The sequence below is a fragment of the Mauremys mutica genome, chromosome 1 (genome assembly GCF_020497125.1).
Source record: "Mauremys mutica isolate MM-2020 ecotype Southern chromosome 1, ASM2049712v1, whole genome shotgun sequence".
NCBI classification, from domain to species: Eukaryota; Metazoa; Chordata; order Testudines; family Geoemydidae; genus Mauremys; species Mauremys mutica.
In genome coordinates, this window is record NC_059072.1 from 60,050,105 (window position 1) to 60,065,222 (window position 15,118).

The 15,118-nt window shown below is 41.6% G+C and overlaps 1 protein-coding gene across 1 annotated transcript in view; it reads left to right on the plus strand.

Annotated features, from left to right (window-relative positions):
• SLC16A7 (solute carrier family 16 member 7) overlaps positions 1–14,171 on the plus strand; it is a 61,223-nt gene extending 47,052 nt beyond the window's left edge. Inside the window, exons 2-4 of the mRNA XM_044988268.1 lie at positions 4,662–4,805; positions 6,383–7,198; positions 13,380–14,171. Coding sequence (XP_044844203.1) covers positions 4,662–4,805; positions 6,383–7,198; positions 13,380–13,651 — 1,232 coding nt within the window. The 3' untranslated portion in view covers positions 13,652–14,171. The remainder of the gene's footprint in view (positions 1–4,661; positions 4,806–6,382; positions 7,199–13,379) is intronic.
• Positions 14,172–15,118: the final 947 nt, after the last annotated feature.

Here is a 15,118-nt window from a genome sequence, read left to right on the forward strand (position 1 = left end):
GGGGGATATTTGCCTAATTATTTTCTTTAATTAGTTTCTGTGGTGTATGATGAAGGCTATTCAGGTTTTGTCTTCATGTTTGGTTGTGCTTTTAAATAGTCAGCAGTGGAGCCTAAGTGCCTTTTTGGTGTGCAGATTAATAAATCTGAGTCAACAATTTAATTACATATCGTACTGAAACTTCTCTTGGGTGCTGTCCCCATATCCTTCTAATGCTCAAAACTCCAGTATGTGTACCCCCAATCCTTTCCTTATCCTCTCCCCATCCATTCTTCCATGGCTCTTCGAACCCATCCCCTATTCCCGATTCTTCTTCCTCTCATGAGGAGAGATCCAAATTGCTTTAAGTCCATAACTCCAGTATTCCATAATCTTGTATACCTCTACATGCAGCTCAAGGTGTTGTTTATAATGTATGAGCTTTAAATGGCTTGGGACCCAGCTCTCTGAATGCTCACCTCTCCAACTCTCTCCTAGCATGATGGTTGTGATGGGGTTCCTGAGGTGCAGCTTGAAGTGTGGGACTGCTGAGCCCTCTGTCTCACCAACTTGGGGTATCCCTCTCACACTGTGATGCTGTGACAAGTGACAAACCTCTGGCAGGTACTGCACTGACATAGACCTCCACAGGCAGGGACACACCCAACTGAGTTACATGAATGCTTCTCCTAGCCACCAACAATAGAGAGGCTCCAGCCAATTCCTCACAGTTCCCCAACCTAGCACCCTTGGAATATACAATATTGTCCTTGTTAGCAGCCTGACCAGTGTAAGTTTATTACCCAGTCAGTATGGAGAGGACACACACTCGCCTTTGTAACCTGAGCTGATATTGCCCAACCGCTTCAATCAAAACACACTGTTTTAGGTAAAATGGAAAACAGATTTATTAACTACAGAAAGGTAGATTTTTAGCGATTATAAGTAGTAAGCATAGAAGTCAAAGTTGGTTACCTAATAAATAAAAGTACATTCACAATCTGAGTTCTATAAACTGAACAGGATTTGAATCAAGCAGTGTCTCACTCTGATAGATGGTATAACAGGTCACAGATCTTTGATACATAGGCTAGAACTCTGCTTCAGCCTGGAACCACCTGTGCCCAGTTCAAAGTCTTTGTCCTCCAGATGTGTTTCCAGGGGTTGAGTTGTGGGGGAGTGAGGCCAAGTCATGATGTCACTTCCCCTCTTTATAGTTTCTTCCAGCTTGCTGGAACGATCTATGCTTGTGACGTGGAGGTCCACCCCCATTGTTCAAGCAGCCTCCATTGTCTACATGCTCTTTCTGAAAAGTCTTCTGGGATGGCCTTTGGCAAGTGAATTCCCCTTTAATAGGCCATCAGCATGTCTGGCTACTCCATTGTAGTACCTGAAAGGCTGGTTGTAGGTGTTCCCAACCTCACAACATATTTCAGTAACACACACATAGCAAAACTTCATAAAACTTCACATTCAATGATAGCACATACAATCCAACATGATATTAATGTTCAACAGATCAAGACTTTTAAGATGATACCTCACAAGGCATACTTTGTATAAAACATATCATAATTACATGACAGCGGTGAATATGGGGGTTTCAGGGTGCTGCTTTGAGGTACAGAGTGCCACAATGGTTCTTTCCTGGAGTTGTACATCCCAGGACTGGCAAAAGGGTGTTCTCTATAGGAGCATTCATGGTTAGATCATGGTTCATGAGAGCATAAATTCAGTAAGCTTCAGGTCACAATGCAAGATGTATCTGGTCAAAGCTTGGAGTTTGATTTCTCAATTCCATGCTTCTCAGTAATTCATTTTATGGTTAGTGCTGAAAGAAGACATGCCAGTCTATCACATAGGAAACTGTTCCCAAAGTATTTCTCACCTGACCAGAAATGAAAAGTATTGAATATCTCAAGAGAAGGCCCATCATCCAAATCTCTTGAAAACTGTGCTGGAAACCTTTGGAAAGTATCTAGACTTCAGTGTGTTTAACCAAACTAAGGACTGTATCATGTCATTGATTTTTAAACTGAACTTCCATCTGGGGCAGTGTTTTTCAATCTGTGGGTTGTGACCCAGTACTGGGTCGCAGCATGTCAGGCCCTGGATCGCCTTGCTCTGGTCAGCACTGCCAACAAGGATGTTAAAAGTCCTGTTGGCGGTGCTGCCCAGCTAAGGCAGGCTAGTGCCTACCTTTTCCGACACCACACTGTGCCTCAGAATCAGAGGGGTAGCCGTGTTAATCTGGATCTGTAAAAGCAGCAAAGAGTCCTGTGGCACCTTCTGTTAGTCTATAAGGTGCCACAGGACTCTTTGCTGCTTGTGCCCCAGAAGTAGTCAGCAGTGAGTCTGGCTTCTAGGCAGGGGGGCCATGGGGCCCCACATGCTGCCACCATCCAAGCATCCGGCCAATGGGAGCTGGCAGGGCGGTGCCTGCAGGCCTGCACCTCCGCCTAGGAGTGGGACTCATTGCTGGCTGCTTCCGGGATGCAGCGCGGTCCGCAGTTCCAGGACAGGCAGGAAACCTGCCTCTGCACCCTGGCTGCTCCACTGGCCGGGAGCCGCCGGAGGTAAGTCCGTGCCCTAACCCTGCACCCCAATCCCCTACCCCAGCCCTGAGACCCCCAAACCTGGATCCCCTTCCTGCACCCCAAACCCCTGATCCCCAGCCCCACCCCAGAACCTGAACCCTCAGCCCAGAGCCCTGACCCCCTCCCACACCCCAACCCTTTGCCCCAGGCCTGAGCCCCACCAACCTGGAACCCCTTCCTACACCCCAAAGCCCTCATCCCCAGCCCCACTCCAGAACCTGAACCCCCAGCCCAGAGCCCTGACCCCGTCATGTACCCCAACCCCCTACCCTAGGCCAGTGCTCCCTTTCTCACCCTGAGCCCCTCATTCCTGGCCCCACCCTGTAGTCCTCACCCCTGCACCCCAACCCTCTGCCCCAACCCTGAGCCCCTCTCACACCCCAAACCCCTCTGCTCCAGCTCCATTGGGTCGCGGGCATCAACAATTTTCTGCAATTGGGTCCGCAGAAAAAAAGTTTGAAAACCACTGATCTAGGGTGACCAGATGTCCCGATTTTATAGACACAGTGCCAATATTTGGGGCTTTGTCTTATATAGGTGCCTATTACCCCCACCTCTGTCCAATTTTTCTCACTTGCTATCTGGTCAACCTGCTTCCATCAGATTCAACTGAGACATGCTTACAATGTTGATGGCATGGTATGGGCCTAAGACTTTTGCATGTAACTCATCACTAATAGTATCAGTTTTAAGATAGATCAAACATTTGGACCCAAACTAAGACATATTGCAAACAATGCATATCTCCAATTTTGTTGAACTTAATTTGTGTTGCCAATGAAAATGCTGATGTATATTTCTTTAGTTGTTTATTATGGGAAATTTGTACTGGAGCCAATACACAGTAGGAACCAGAATGATTTTCAGTAAAACCAAATGTAATGCTTGACATTTCACTTTATATCTGGTCTCTTTTATCACCAGTTCTAAATCTAACACCCCCCAACTATGTTCTTTAAATGGAGTGAATATAGTGCTTACAAAAGTAAAGCTGTTAATGTTGGTTAGGGCCACATGTAGTACAATCAGGTGTAGCGCAAGCTTCCTAAAGCAGCTCTGACAGCTTCTTAATCTTGATCAGGGGCGGCTCTAGACATTTTGCCGCCCCAAGCACGGAGGGTCTGCTGGTCCTGCGGCTTCGGTGGACCTCCCAATGCGGGACCAGCGGACCCTCCGCAGGCATGCCGCCGAAGGCACCCTGCCTGCCACCCTAGCAGTGACCGGCAGAGCGCCCCCCGCGGCTTGCTGCCCCACGCACGCGCTTGGAGCGCTGGTGCCTGGAGCCGCCCCTGATCTTGATATGCCACACACCATCTATTCCTGTGGGCCTTTAAAGAACATACAGTGCACATCATGACAGGTTACATGCTGGTTCTTTGTTTGGGAGGGACAAAATTACACTGGAATTAATTTCATTTGAAACTAAAAACCAAGTTTGTAGCCATATTTTCAAAGTTTCTAGGCCATTATACCAAGCATACTTCAGAAGACTCAGACTACAGAACAGAATGATATTGTCCATTATCACTCTCATTCAGATCTGGACAAGGAAAATAGATCTCAGCTGTCAGTTATTTATGCTCCACTTCAACACTTTAAGCAAGTGAGTAGTCCCATTGACATAAGTATGTTGCCCTAGTCAACAGCAGCAGTTATAGGGAGTTCAGAAAGAGCTTTCATCCTATCAAAAGATGTTGTAATCTGACTCACTTAGAGATCTCTTCTGCTCTGTTAACTGTAGTTTTGATTAGACAACTTCCTTCCATTTGAAATTCTGAACTAGACTGCAGACAGTGGGCCTAATCCTCCATTTCTTGAATACCCAAAACTTATATTGACTGGGCCCGTTGTTGGTTCTTTGAGAACTGTAATTAACAAGCTTGCTGCACTCATGTCTTACATCCTTTGATCCACTTCTATGACCACAGGATACTCCCAGGAAGGGTGAGTAGTCCTTTGGACTTCTAGTATGTAAGTTCTTGTGTTGTCAAGCTCACAGGGAGGTACTTTTAGTCACTGAAAACACTCAACTGCAAATATATTTATGATGGCATGATGGATAATTTCTCTTTTTCCTACCATTAGGTCCCATAAGCAGTATCTTGGTGAACAAATATGGTTGCCGGCCAGTGATGATGGCAGGAGGTGTATTGTGTTCATTTGGAATGATTGCTTCCTCTTTCTGCAATAGTGTCCTGGAGCTTTACATATGTGTAGGAATTGTTGGAGGTAAGTAACTGTTCAAAAATGGTAACTAGTCCAGTTAATTTTAGCTATCCTAAACTGTACTCATTTAAATGGATTTTTAGGATATTAAATTACTGCTTGGGATATTTCATTCTGATTATTTTATTCAAAAAATGCCCTATGTATTTGCCATACTGTACTGCACTATAATTACAATACAGGAATTGATTGACTCATGACAGCACTTATTAGAGTCCTTTGTATTGGATTTTGCATTGATTTTTTTTTAGCCTTCAATTTTGAATAAAACAGCAGAGATGAGTACAGGTCTACTAGATATGCAAACTCTAATACTAAGCTTCTGTAGGCTCACAAAATATATATATATCCATATCCAGCAAAATAGTATGCTGGGCAGGGTCCAGCTGTCCCCAGAATAAAAATATTCCTGTCTGAAAACAAATGCTAAATCCCCAAAGCTCTAGAACTGATCAAAGGGTGGGAATTAAAGTGATAATAAGGCCACTAGATTAAATTACCTCACTACCAAAGGGATTCTATTTTTTTAAAATCATCTCTTTTGAATAAAGAAAGAAGGTGAGATTAGAGGTCATATAGAAGCATGGAATACACAAATAAGATCTTATTCTGTCACTACATCAAAGCTTATGTTTATCTGTAATTGACTTGAGTAGAAGTTAATCATTTTGAAAGAAACCCTTTCTTACTAACTGTGGTGGGTTTCTTGTTTGTTTTGTTTTGTTTAAGACCTCACGTCTCTACTTTTTAAGAGCCAAATGCAGGAACCCACTACCTAGACCAAGGAGTGAGCTAGGCACTACGTTTGCCCATGGGAGAAGAGAGAAGGAATCCTTCCTCAGAGACTACATAGCGGGTGCATTGCTACTAAAACTCTGTGGCTCTAGTGTATCCCCACCCAAGGAGGAGGACCACAGGTGGATCCTCTGACTGCACATCTGGTCCAACTCTGCCTCACCCCTGTGCTCTGCTGTGCAGGGAGCTGGGGCTGTGCATCTCCACAGAGACCCTTTCCCACCCCAGTGCAATTCCCCTACCAGGACCTCCACAGCTGTGGATGTGGGGCTGGATTTCCTGCAAAATCTTTATTTATTAATCATTTTACATCTTACTTTGGATACATGTTCAACCTTTAAAAGGGATAGAGGTATAAAAGCCAGTAGATTTATACTTCTAAATATATTGTGCTCTCTTTTGTAGAAGAGGTGACATTTAATAACTTTTGTGAAATGAACCAGGAAAAAACTGTGTTGCAGCTTAGTAAAATACAAAAATGGTGTATTCAAGGTCTTGATACCATTGTTCCTCTGTCACTCCATTGTCTATATAATTGCTCAAACATTACTATGAGTATCTACTTTTATTGCAATGTAATACAAGGAAATGACAGAACTCGAGTGTGACATAGTGGTGACATTAAAATGTGTGGAAACACATTTCATTTTCCAGTGCTGATAGCGTTTTATCTTCATTGGGAATTTCTGAATGGCATTTTAACTTTTTTGAATGATTTTGTCTGCTTATCGTGAAGGGTTTTCAATGTATTACATGCAATAACTCTCTGCTCTTTTGTTGTCTAGGTCTTGGCTTAGCCTTCAACTTGCAGCCTGCCTTGACTATGATTGGCAAGTATTTCTATAAGAAGCGGCCCATTGCTAATGGACTGGCCATGGCTGGAAGTCCAGTGTTTCTAAGCACAATGGCACCTCTTAATCAATTCCTCTTTAATGCATTTGGATGGAAAGGAAGCTTTCTCATTCTGGGAGGACTTCTTTTGAACTGCTGTGTGGCTGGGTCACTTATGAGACCTGTTGGACCAAAACCAGTCCCTCCTGTGAAAAAAGATGTGGAGAAGGGAGCAGGAGATTCAGCCTTACACATGAATAACAAAAAGAAGTCATTCTGGCAAACTGTGAATAAATACTTAGATCTGTCCCTCTTTAAACACAGAGGATTTCTGGTTTATTTGTCAGGAAATGTTATTATGTTTATTGGCTTCTTTGCCCCAATAGTATTCTTGGCTCCTTATGCCAAACACAAGGGAATTGATGAATATTCTGCTGCTTTTTTGCTCTCTATTCTAGCTTTTGTAGACATGTTTGCGAGGCCTTCAATGGGACTTGTAGCAAACTCCAAATACATCCGGCCAAAAATCCAGTACTTCTTTAGTTTTGCTGTCTTGTACAATGGCATCTGTCATATCATGTGCCCACTGGCAGAGGACTATACAGGCCTGGTGGTATATGCTGTACTTTTTGGATTTGCTTTTGGAATGGTTAGCAGTATCCTTTTTGAGTCGTTGATGGATCTCGTTGGTGCTGCCCGGTTTTCCAGTGCTGTGGGACTTGTCACAATTGTGGAGTGCTGCCCTGTTCTCCTAGGCCCCCCTCTAGGAGGTAAGGATTCCTTTTTATTCTCCTTTCCAATATCACTGGGCTGGCTGTGAATATTTAAGTTATTATTTATATTTATCTAAAATATTAGACGTGCGCATGTTAGTTAATGTTGCCGCAAGAACCATCATGTTTTCACCACTTGTTCTTTTGAATTTACTTTTGTAACATTACTTTTTTTTTGGCATATCACAGATTTAGATTTATATGCAAATTTGTATTGCCTGTGTGTATATGGTGTATAGTCATCATGGCTATGTATGTCGCTATATAGGTAGATATACATACATAGATAAGATATGGTAAGATGGTATTTGCTCTCAGTGCTAGCCACCCAGTCTTATTTTTCATGTGCCTTACTAGGCAGTTAGCAGTGCTGAGAGCATCTCTTCCATAGTGGTGCTTCCACTACTTCCTGGTCAGTACAGCTCCCTCTCTCTCAAATTGGCTACATTCATGGGACTCCACTTTATTCCCCATAGCAAAGAAGCTACTTCTGTAGGTGCCACCTCACAAAATGGTTCCTAATTTCCCTAACCAATGGCTGCCAAACTAGTGGCTGCTTAAAAATAAAATGATACATATATAAATTGTCATGTTAAAGCTCCCCACATGCTACTTTACTACCTTACTGCTTTAATCCCAAGCACAAGGGAGGTTATTGAAATCAGATTGATTCTCACAACATGGCTAAGTAAAGTGCATGCACAAGAGGGCTCTGATAGATGTTGGCCCTCAGCGCATAAGCAGAACATTGTCCCTCATTATGAAAAGACAGTGTTAGTTAATTTTCATATACTGATCACCTCCAGAATTCTGATAAAAGAGCTGGGATTTTCAAAAGAGTTTTAGGGAATTAGGTGCCCAAAATCCAACTGTAAAATCCCTGACCAAATATTAATTTAAACTAAATATATACAAATATATACTTTTGAACTAAACAATATTAGATTTTATAGATATGAATTATAAATGTAGCTCCTAGTACTGCAAACTCTTACACACACAGCTCAATACTACACTCAGGAGTACTCCCATTGAAGTCAATGGGTCTATTCATGTGGGTAAAGTTATATAGGTAAATGTTTGCATGATCCAGGCCATAATTTGTACTAAAATAACATCTGTTGAACTTATTTGTTAATGAAAATTTAAATGATGCCAGCTGATTATAATGTATACACTTTATTTTATTGAAATTAATATTTAACAGTTATACAAGTCATTCCAAATGAATCTGATCTCATCTTATGTTCATAGATGTTGGAACACAATAGATTCCTCTAACACAGACACTTGGAATGCCACCTAGTGGAGGGATTATGTCTATGACTAATAAAATCCAGTCGCCTGAAACATTGAAACCTATATTAATATTAAATCTAATATTAATGTAGTGATAAAGTATACATCTATTTATTTTTCTCATATTTGTTATGTGGATTTTTTTTAAAGTGATACATTTTGGATATAATCAGGTCACCTTTGTTAATTTCTCTACTTGAATACATTGGAAAGCTCATATTCCAGTTTTGATCTGTTCAGGTCTCTTAAAGTATAATGATGATATCATGCATGAACATTAAGTTAATTTTTGGTAATAATTCTTTGAGACTGGCACCATTAAAAACTAGCAAATTGCCTGGATTATCTACCTCAGTTGCAACAATATATTAATATTTTATAGTATTATATTATTAGTATCTCAATATATATATTATTTTATTGTTCCTAAGTAGTAAGCATAGGGAATACTGCCAATACTGAGGTAAACATTTCTATTTATTTAAGGTAAAACTACTAACTTTATAAAGGGTAACCACTGTGCATTATCTTCAAAGGTTTTATTGCATTAGATAAAATATTACTGTTTTTAAATGCTTTAAAATGTATTTAAATTTAATATTCAAGCAGGTCAAAAAATTTCACATGGAACACTTTTCCAATGGAAAAAAATTAAATGAAGCATTTTGATAAAGTCAAACATTTTTACCTTATCAGAATGAAATATTTCATTTTTTTGTTTTGAAATTATATATATTCAATTGTTTTCTATCGTTATATTATAAAATTATTAAAACACAATTTTAAAATATACAAAAATTATAAATATATAGATTAATCACTACGCTCCCCTCCCTCCCGAAATTTCATTTAGCAGGATATTGGAAATTTTTCAACTTTATTCTGATTTGGAAAATTTGTTTTTAAATGTTGGAGTTTCCCACAGAACAGTAATTCCAAGTTTTGACCAGGTCTAGTTGGTAGGTCAGTATTATGGCCCCAATACAGCAAAGCATTTAAGCACATATTTAAATGATGTGATTCATCCCATTGACTTCAATAAGACTACACGTGCTTAAATTAAGTATGTGTTTATGTGCTTTGCTGTATTGGGAGCCTGTCTTTTAATTTAGAGTTTAGAAAATGCAACAGAATTACAAGAATGACTCAATGTGAAAATGTGAGTGCAAGAGGGGAGGGCTCCAGCCCCATACTGGGACACCAGGATGATCAGTGAGTTATCTTACATGCCTATACACAAATGCAAGAAGCCTGGGGAACAAGCAGGGAGAACTAGAAGTCCTGGCACAGTCAAGGAATTATGATGTAATTGGAATAACAGAGACTTGGTGGGATAACTCACATGATTGGAGTACTGTCATGGATGGATATAAACTGTTCAGGAAGGATAGGCAGGGCAGAAAAGGTGGGGGAGTTGCGTTGTATGTAAGAGAGCAGTATGACTGCTCAGAGCTCCAGTATGAAACTGCAGAAAAACCCGAGAGTCTCTGGATTAAATTTAGAAGTATGAACAACAATGGTGATGTCGTGGTGGGAGTCTGCTACAGACCACCAGACCAGGGGGATGAGGTGGACAAGGCTTTCTTCCAACAACTAACAGAAGTTGCTAGATCACAGGCCCTGGTTCTCATGGGTGACTTTAATCACCCTGATATCTGCTGGGAGAGCAATACAGCAGTGCACAGACAATCCAGGAAGTTTCTGGAAAGTGTAGGGGACAATTTCCTGGTGCAAGTGCTGGAGGAACCAACTAGGGGGAAAGCTCTTCTTGACCTGCTGCTCACAAACAGGGAAGAAATAGTAGAGGAAGCAATAGTGGATGGGAACCTGGGAGGCAGTGACCATGAGATGGTTGAGTTCAGGATCCTGATACAAGAAAGAAAGGAGAGCAGTAGAACAGAGACCCTGGACTTCAGAAAAGCAGACTTCGACTCCCTCAGGGAACTGATGGGCAAGGTCCCCTGGGAGAATAACATGACGGGGAAAGGAGTCGAGGAAAGCTGGCTGTATTTTAAAGAATCCTTATTGAGGTTGCAGGAACAAACCATCCCGTTGTGTAGGAAGAAAAGTAAATATGGCAGGCGACCAGCTTGGCTTAACAGTGAAATCCTTGCTTGTCTTAAACACAAAAAAACAGCTTACAAGAAGTGGAAGATTGGACAAATAACCAGGGAGGAGTATAAAAGTATTGTTCAGGCATGCAGGAGTGAAATTAGGAAGGCCAAATCACACTTGGAGTTGCAGCTAGCCGGAGATGTTAGGAGTAACAAGTAAGGGTTTCTTCAGGTATGTTAGCAACAAGAAGAAAGTCAAGGAAAGTGTGGGCCCCTTGCTGAATGAGGGAGGGAACCTAGTGACAGAGGATGTGGAGAAAGCTAGTGTACTCAATGCTTTTTTTGCCTCTGTCTTCACAGACAAGGTCAGCTCCCAGACAGCTGCACTCTGCAGCACGGTATGGGGAGGAGGTGACCAGCTCTCTGTGGAGAAAGAAGTAGTTCAGGACTATTTAGAAAAGCTGGACGAGCACAAGTCCATGGGGCCGGATGCACTGCATCCGAGGGTGCTAAAGGAGTTGGCCAATGAGATTGCAGAGCCATTGGCCATTATCTTTGAAAAATCATGGCGATCGGGGGAGGTCCCGGATGACTGGAAAAAAGCTAATTTAGTGCCCATCTTTTAAAAAGGGAATAAGGAAGATCCAGGGAACTACAGGCCAGTCAGTCTCACCTCAGTCCCTGGAAAAATCATGGGACAGGTCCTCGGAATCAATTCTGAACCACTTAAAGGAGGGGAAAGTGATCAGGAACAGTCAGCATGGATTCACCAAGGGCAAGTCATGCCTGACTAACCTAATTGCCTTCTATGATGAGATAACCGGCTCTGTGGATGAGGGGAAAGCAGTGGATGTGCTATTTCTGGACTTTAGCAAAGCCTTTGATACAGTCTCCCACAGTATTCTTGCCAGCAAGTTAAAGAAATATGGGCTGGATGAATGGACGGTAAGGTGGATAGAAAACTGGCTAGATGGTCGGGCTCAACGGTGGTAGTTGATCAATGGTTCCATGTCTAGTTGGCAGCTGGTATCAAGTGGAGTGCCCCAAGGGTCGGTGCTGGGGCCGGTTTTGTTCAATATCTTCATTCACGATCTGGAGGATGGTGTGGACTGCACCCTTAGCAAGTTTGCAGATGACACTAAACTGGGAGGAGTGGTTGATACGCTGGAGGGTATGGATAGGATACAGAGGGACCTAGACAAATTAGAGGATTGGGCCAAAAGAAATCTGATGAGGTTCAACAAGGACAAGTGCAGAGTCCTGCACTTAGGACGGAAGAATCCCATGCACTGCTACAGACTAGGGACGGAATGGCTGGGCAGCAGTTCTGCAGAAAGGGACCTAGGGGTTACAGTGGACGAAAAGCTGAATATGAGTCAACAGTGTGCCCTTGTTACCAAGAAGGCTAATGGCATTTTGGGTTGTATAAGTAGGGGCATTTCCAGCAGATCGAGGGATGTGATCATTCCCCTCTATTCAGCACTGGTGAGGCCTCATTTGGAGTACTGTGTCCAGTTTTGGGCCCCACACTACAAGAAGGATGTGGATAAATTGGAGAGAGTCCAGCGGAGGGCAACAAAAAATGATTAGGGGGCTGGAGCACATGACTTACGAGGAGAGGCTGAGGGAACGGAGATTGTTTAGCCTGCAGAAGAGAAGAATGAGGGGGGATTTGATAGCTGCTTTCAACTACCTGAAAGGGGGTTCCAAAGAGGATGGATCTAGACTGTTCTCGGTGGTAGAAGATGACAGAACAAGGAGTAATGGTCTCAAGTTACAGAGGGAGAGGTTTAGGTTGGACATTAGGAAAAACTTTTTCACTAGTAGGGTGGTGAAGAACTGGAATGGGTTACTTAGGGCGGTGGTGGAATCTCCTTCCTTAGAGGTTTTTAAGGTCAGGCTTGACAAAGCCCTGGCTGGGATGATTTAGTTGGGTTTGGTCCTGCTTTGAGCAGGGGGTTGGACTAGATGACCTCCTGAGGTCCCTTCCAACCCTGAGAGTCTATGATTCTATGATTCTATGAAAAGGTGGTCAGAATACATTTTTCTTTGATCCAAATGGCTTATGAATGTAAGTCACGTTTGCTTATTGTGGCACTCCCCTTCTGGTAGCGGCAAGGTCAACTAGAGATTGACGAGTCTGATACAACCTTGACTAACAGAGCAAGTTCCTTTAGCTCAGACAGTAGAAGCTCATGCGTTAAGATACAGAGGTCCCACATTTGATCTTTGCTGCTGCTGATCTATCTGGGGAAGTAAGCATTACCCATACAAGTTTGGGAACATGCTTCAGAGTTTGAAACTCAGTTTTCATGACAGTGGTGTCTGCACACCAAGGTGAAATAGTCTGTCTTTGGGGACAGAATAAGTGGAGCACAAGTAGCAGCTGCACAATGGGACATAGTAATAGCAGCTGAGAAGGCAGACACCTTTCCAGCCTCTTGTCTGCAAGCAGCCCCACTGAGTGCTAGACATCCATTCCAAAACAACAACAGAAAGACATTAGGAGGAGGGGGGAAAAAGACAGATCTGAATAGAAAAGTATACAACCTACTATTGTTGGTTAGACTCTACTTCCTTAGTCTCAATTATTTTACTACAGATAATGAATGCAATAACGGCCAATCTAACTAATATAAAATGTATTACAGCTCCACTGTACATCTGTCTGTGAAAATGTCCAATCTAGGACAACTTTTATAGTGTTGAAAATACTTTTAATGCAGGACATTTATTGATAATACCTGTGGGAAGGACCTGGACTTTATTTCTAACTACAGTTGGAATATTTTCAAGTATGGTTTTGTATTGTTTCTGTCTTTCAGGTTGGTTAGTGGATATAACTGGAGAATATAAATACATGTACATTGTCTGTGGATCGATTGTGATTGTGTCAAGTATTTGGTTGTTCATTGGCAATGCCATCAACTACAGGCTTTTGGCAAAAGAGAAGAAGTTAGAAGAAGAAAAACAGAAAGCATTAAAGAATGCTGATCCCAAGGAAGCAGAACCTTTGACCAACAATGAGAATGAGGAGGCTGCCAACAGGGCTGACAAAGTACTCAATGATTCTTCGGAAAGGGAAACTAATATTTAATATGAAATATGCCTCAGACGTCAATGTTTTTTACTTCCATTACAAGTATTTTGTCAAGTTACAGGCCAGGTTTTGTAATAATAATGATCAGTCACAATATTGGATGAGAACAGAAATTTGCCAAAGCCAAGATTCCAGGCAAATTACCATCGACAGTTTGTTTGTTTTTTTATTTTGGTGATGAGAATTTTCGATTTCAGAGACAGCGACTCCATGCACATGAGTCCATTCCAACCGTAACTGTGGACAGTATGGGTCAGGTAGAGTTAAACTTTAAGGTCCTCCACGACAAATTATCTTGTTCCAAAATAACTTCTAATGCAACAGTATCTGTTTAGTCTTGTTACAGAAGCCATTTGTCTTAACCCTCTGGACTGTCAGTGCCTGTTGACTTCTACTCACCACCATATTTTGGCCTCTAGTATTAAAGAAGGATATCAGATTATGGGTTAAGATCTGAAAAGGAAGACAAAATACTGAAATGATCTGAGTAAAGTGCATAAGAAACTGCCTGCCCTTTTATAATGTATGCCCACTAGATCAAAAGGGTGTATTTATACATATAACTAGAATGTGGCTGTAAAAGATAAGGTTAGAAGATAAAAAGGTAGATTTTTTTATTGCTAAAATACAATAAATGTGTCATTATAATAAATGCAAGTGTTTGTTTCATCCAGTGATAGCTAGTCACATTTTTTAACATTTAATTTTGAACTATGAGAACACTCAGGCTGCATTAATCCAAATTAGCTTAAAAAGCCATTTGTATTAAAAAAAAATAAAGATGAACATGTCAGTGGTACATAGGTTGTAAGGGTAGCTACCATTTCATTCATCAGATATGAAGACTTAAATTAACAAGAGGGACTAACTGGTTCAGGGGATTGGAATGGTTCAGCTTTTTATCTCTAGCGACCTAATCCAATACCCAGGGAAGTCAAAGTGAGTCTTTCCATTAACTTCAGTGGACTTTGGATCAATCAGTCTTTTGGTAATTTGTTCAAATCACAGCCATATTTTTATTCACAGAAGGTCATTATCCTTTGATAGCCTATGTGAAAGGAATTTTAAGATGTAACCTAGGGTCCTTGTGCACAGGTAACCGCATTACAATTCCCATCTACCCACCCGACACATTAAGCATAAACTAACTCCTTTGTTGAGTGTATGAGCAGAAAGGCCAGTCGTTCCTTTCAAGACTCAGCGTTGTTTTCAGTAATATATTGAATCCACTTCCAGTGCTGTGCAGAAATGTAAATTGACATTTACCAATGCTCTTGAAGCAAAGCTGGACCATTTTGAGAAAAATCTGGTGATTTTACAGGAATCTCAGCAGTGTCTAATGCACAATACAAGCAAATCTTGCAGAGAAAACACCTATTGTTACTCACTTTGGACTGGATTGAAAGTAGGCTTAGTGCTGTGTAATGGGCAGTCATAGTTGTGTCACCACAGGGCTTGGTCACA